A 5,735-nucleotide genomic window follows, 5' to 3' on the forward strand; every position below is an offset into this window, starting at 1 on the left:
AGTCTACACTCATCTCCAGGCCAGCGGTCACTCTTTCAGGGATGAAGATGTTCACATCCTGGATAGAGAGGAACGATGGTTTGAGAGAGGAGTAAAGGAGGCCATCTTTGTGAAAAGAAACCGTCCATCGTTAAACAGGGGTGGAGGCCTACGTGTTCAATTGTCCCCCTCTTACAATGCTGTGATTGCTAGTATCACTCAGCCCTCTGTGAATAGTACACAGCCATCAGTGTGCTAATGATCCATTGTTAGGCTGATGGTCCTTCTTGAGCATGTGATCAGCTGGTTTTGGTTGTTAGCAGCAAAACTGGTTGATCCACTCTGAGAAGGTGCTATTTAAGAGACTGAGCTGAATACAGCACCTCAGACTGAGGAAGTCTCTCAGACGAGAGACGAAACGTTTCTACATTTTTTGTTGTTTTGCTTTGTTTTGGTTTTTTTTTAATGTCCAGAGGACCAGATTGAACTTTTTTAGATTTTTCTACCTGGATTATTGAGCATGCATCAGGATATGCTTATGCATAAGGTTTTTTGTTTTTTTTTACTTTCCTAAAATGTCAATATTTCTCACTTTAAATATGCACTGGATGCATGCGTCTACCTCATAGTTAATTATAAATTAATTAGTTTTTTGTTGCACTCAAAGCATAAAATTGTACTTCCTTTGTTAAACTTTTAGCTTCCCATTGAGCTTAAACACAGTCTCCACCTTCACCCTGTTTAAACTGACGAAGCCTAAATTTAAGATTTTCAGACGCTGTGTGCTGGAGTAATTTGGAGTTAGAGAAAATATTTTGTTTTTTAACACTAAAACGTATAAACCTGAGCTCATAGAATCATACAAAAATACATGTGTGAGAAATTCTTGAGCTCCTTTTTTTTTTCCATTTTATGTCTTCACACTGCGTGGATGGCTTTATGCCCACATAGACATTAAACGAGCTCCAGTGCAAAATGAGTACCTACCTTGAACACCATAAATATATGATAGTCCTCTAGGTCCAATATGTTTCCCTGTTTTCCAACATTTCCCTCCCACATAGTTTCCACCAATTGAATGTATCCAAGTATTTTAAAAACATGAACAGCTTCACTATTTGAATAGCTTATATTAGTTTTTTACAAAAACATACATTTGTTCTTTATATTTTCTTAAAAGTTATTTTTTTTTTGTCATTAAATCTCCTTCTACAGTATTGAAAAACACATTGTAAAGAATAAATACACATGCAACTTGATTGGGAATAGTGTGCTAAGGCTTTAGGTGTGCATCATACAGCTTAGACAAAATTCACCCAAAAGTCTATAAAACATTTAGACAAGAAAAACATTTTGCTAAAACAAGTGAGAAAACCCAGATCATTTTGTAACTCTACAGCTGAGTCATGATTCACAGAGGAAACATCATTTAAAGTTGGACTTTTCATGATGGAACTGACATTTTGATGGCTTTACCAGTTAGTTTAAAGCCATTGTAGCTGTCCAAATACAAGTTTTCTATGTTTTTGATTGGAATTGTTTTCCTTCAAACACAGTTTCTACTTCATTCAATGATTGTTCAGTATCACAGTAATGGAATACCCAGAACATTTGGAATGAGGCAAACAGGCTCTTAAATAATTAAAGTGGTTTATTTACTATATATATATATATATATATATATATATATATATATATATATATATGTGTGTGTGCGTGCGTGCGTGCGTGCGTGCGTGCGTGTGTGTGTGTATGGTGGGGGGGCAGCTGTGGCTGAGTGGTTAGAGCAGTTGTCCTCCAGTGGGAGATTTGGGTGTTCAAATCCACCAGCAGTCACATGCTGACGTGTCACTGGGCAAGACACTGAACCCCTCATTGCCTCTGATGTGTGTCCCGGCGGTGTATGAATGTGATCTAAAACACAGAGACTAGTAGTAAACTAGTAGAGTTCTGTATGAATGGATAAATGAGGACACAGAGTGTAAAGCGCTTTGAGTATCTCGATCAGATTGAAATGTGCTATATAAGTGCAATCCATTTACCATTTTTTAAAACAGTCCACATGGTCCAAAGAATAAAGATGGTGAGGAAGAGGGTTCCAGAGCATCTAGGTTGTTCTGACTCCTTCAGTTTTTAGTCTGGATTTAGAGACAGACAGCAGTTCCTGATCAGTCAACTTCAGAGTCCTGGTGATGACATATATGGGTGTAGAAGTTCAGAAATGCTTGAAGATGAATAACCATGAAGAGTCTTAAAAGTCTAAACCAGAACCTTGAACAGGGTTTTATACTCAGCAATGAGCCAATGCAAAGATATCAGTGAAGATGATGCATGGAAGTGCTTAAAGGACCGAGTCAAGGTGCTCCATTTCAGACTAGCCACAAATGATCTAAAGGTTTTTATGAAGCCAAGTAAAAAGTGAATTACACCAATTAATACGAGATGAAGTAAACACATGGATAATCATTTCCATCTCACCATTACAGACTACAGCACTCAGGTTACCACTGTTCTTTACCTGAAAGAAACAAGAATAACATTTTTTCATATGTGGCTCAAACCAGAGATTACCATCAAAAGTCACTCCCTGTTATTTAAATGGAGTTATTTTAAGGAGCAAGAGGACACAAATGGCCAGTAATCTGAGGGACTAGGTTTTTGTGAGACCAACAGATGCTTCTGAAATTTACAGTTTGGAATTTTTTTTCAATATAATGTAAATTTAAAAAAAAATTGCACAGTGACTATACTGTCTGTTTGCATTTCTGTCTGTCTCATTAACACTGCAGTCAGGGAGTGACAGATGTGTGTGCTTACCATGGTGACACTAATGAGCCTCTGGCATTTCTTTAGCTCTTGGTTTCCTTTGTACATTTCTACAGTTTAAACATCAAAACAATGGCATTTTGTTATCTTAGATTGTAATAAATACCATTTGGTTGGTTCTCTAACAATTTCAGACAATGTGTTCAACATAATGGTACTTCCTCCAGTTATTTAACAGTCAACAATGGTGTACCACAAGGCTCAGTCTTAAGATCCACCCTCTTTACAATCTACATAGGTAATGTAAGTCAGAGCATCCTTGATGCATCCTTACATTTCTATGCTGACGACACAGTTGTTTATTATTGAGCTAAAACAGTTGCTAAGGCTTTCTAGCTTTTACAGTCCGCCTTTGACATCATTCAGACATACTTGCTCCGTCTCAAACTTGTCCTTAATGCCGATAAAACCAAAAGGATGCTTTTTTCAAACAGAAAGTCAGTCCGAACAGTTCTTCCGCTGGTTTTATCCTCAAATGGTGTCCCTATTGAGTTTGTTGATTCCTATAAATATTTGGGTATCTTGGTCGATTCGCATCTCTCTTTTAAGCTTCACGTGGAAAATCTAGGAAAGAAACTGAAAGTTAAATTGGGTTTCTTTTTCAGAAATAGATCCTGTCGAAATCTGAATGCTAGGAAATGCCTTGTAACTGTGATTTTCCTTCACTCCATTGATTACGGTGACATTATTTACATGCACCCTGCAGATGCTGGATGCTGTCTATCATGGTGCAGTAAGATTCATAACTGGCTGTAAATATCACTTCACGCAGACTCTCCCACTGGTACATTTTCATCTTTAAATCACTTCTTGGTCTGCTGCCTTCATACATCTCCTCCTACATGTCTCTGTGTGAGTGCAGCTACAGCGTGCGCTCTCAGGACATTATTACCTGCAGTGTTCCCTCAGTGCGGGCTGAACTAGGCAAAAGAGCCTTCTCCTACTCAGCTCCTGTTTCCTGGAATATCTTGCAAAAAGATCTGAAGCTCTCGACCTTGACCTCTCTAAGTGGCTTTAAATATTTTCTAAGTTCCTGGCAAAAACCAATGCAGACATGTTCATGTTTTTAGTTTTCTACACCGCCTTACAACCTAGCTGTTTTTTTGCTACTTTTCCTTTTAATTATCCTTTTAATTACCATTTTATTTTCACTTGTTAAAACATTAACTTTTTATGCATCTTTTATAATTGCCTACTGTTGTCATTATTCTTTATTAAAATCAGGTCTCTCTTGTAAATGAGTCCCTGAGGCTCAATGGGATTAGCCTGTATAAATAAAGGTTGAACGAAAAATAGAAGTCACATATTCCTTTGGGGTTTAGATAAGAAAGTTGTTTGTTGGAATTTTAGGCATTGGTACCTTTTAAAATTTCTTCAGAAAATTTCTACTTACTTTTTACGATCTTAATTCATATGCTTAGTGCTTTTATTGGATTTGAAATCCATTTTGTTATACTTTGTCTTGGGTATAATATTTGACTTATGTCGACTTATTGTTCGACTTTTAGTTCTGCTTTAGTGAATCACACCAATGACACAGTTTTTTTCTTAGCTCTGAACAACAATCAAATGTCTGTTTTTATAATGAAGCTGGTCATGAATGAAAAGTGAAGCAGGAATGGTTGATACAAAGAGGTGGGTGAGTGAATGAGCAGAGAGTGCAATTGGTCTGATCCCTAGCCGGGACAAAGACAAATGGTCTTAAAGTGGCGACAACACTCCTGGTGTGTGTGTGTATGTTACACTGCCATGGCCCCAGACAGGCTTTTGTCAAAGTGGTACATGGGTGGCGACACACAGCAGCTGACAGAAGGACGTGACACAGAAGGCTGTTTAGGGAGACGACTGGAATGTAGTGACTCTCAGAGGAACGTCACTCGGCTGATCACAACAATAATCAGGCTGTGAGTGTGTGTGTGTAGGTTTGATGCTTTGGTTCTGTTTCCCCCAAACAACACTCCAAACGGTGAGGGAGCTTGGATTGTAGCTGGTGTAGGAGTGCTTCTGTTGCAGTCTCTTATTTTGCAGGTGCAAGGTCAAAGCTGGAGGTCGAAGGAGAGACTCAGAGACCAAACAGACTGCTCATTGTTGGGGCATGCTCAACACTGCTTCACTGTGCTCAGGAATCTTTTTTTCTCATCCCTGACAAACGCTGAAGCTGATGAAAACCCCCTCTGTGACTGATTTTGTATCATTTTCTGCATTCTGTTTTACAGATGGTGTTGCTGGCGCGCTGCGAGGGCCACTGCAGCCACACCACTCGTTCAGACCCCCTCATCTCCTTCAGCTCAGTGCTCAAACAGCCGTTCAAAAGCTCCTGCTCCTGCTGCCGGCCTCACACCTCCAAGCTGAAGGCGGTGAGGCTGCGCTGCGCTGGTGGGACTCGCATTACAGCCACGTACAGATACATCCTTGCTTGCAACTGTGAGGAGTGCAGCTGAACAGGCAGCAGTTCCCTCCCAGACCCTCAAGACTCTCAGCATTCAACATTTTTCTTGGCGTCGGACCTCACTCTATAGTTGCTCAGAGCATTTGGATGATTACTGGATCAACCAACTGCCCCAAAGATGTGTGACATTACTATGGGAGTAAAGATTTGGAGGAATCGGATCTCCCTCATACGTTCCTTAACATTGACCTAGACCCACATAGAACATACTATAATATATCTATTATTTGTGCTTTCAATCATGGAAAACCATGCAAAGCATATTTATTTAGCACATGAGGTCAGACACGACAAACTGCTGCTCCCATGGTCCAGTATGAGCCCCTCGCACCAGTGAACCGTGGCGCTCATTGCAGAATTTTGTAATTTATTACATGCACGCTCAAAAAACACAGCCTAACGCTAATATCTGTGACAGTGTTCTCCCAGCTCCATGAAAAACCCAACATGCATTTGATTACAAAACAACACGCCTTGTTAA

At 39.6% G+C, this 5,735-nt stretch overlaps 1 protein-coding gene across 1 annotated transcript in view; it reads left to right on the forward strand.

Moving 5' to 3' along the window:
- LOC119419310 (norrin cystine knot growth factor NDP) overlaps window positions 1–5,445 on the forward strand; it is a 26,208-nt gene extending 20,763 nt beyond the window's left edge. The window contains exon 2 of the mRNA XM_037686620.1: window positions 5,022–5,445. Within this exon, the coding sequence (XP_037542548.1) occupies window positions 5,022–5,246 (225 nt within the window). The 3' untranslated portion in view covers window positions 5,247–5,445. The remainder of the gene's footprint in view (window positions 1–5,021) is intronic.
- Window positions 5,446–5,735: the final 290 nt, after the last annotated feature.

This window comes from Nematolebias whitei, chromosome 13, assembly GCF_014905685.2.
Source record: "Nematolebias whitei isolate Nwh7 chromosome 13, NemWhi1, whole genome shotgun sequence".
Lineage (NCBI taxonomy): Eukaryota > Metazoa > Chordata > Actinopteri > Cyprinodontiformes > Rivulidae > Nematolebias > Nematolebias whitei.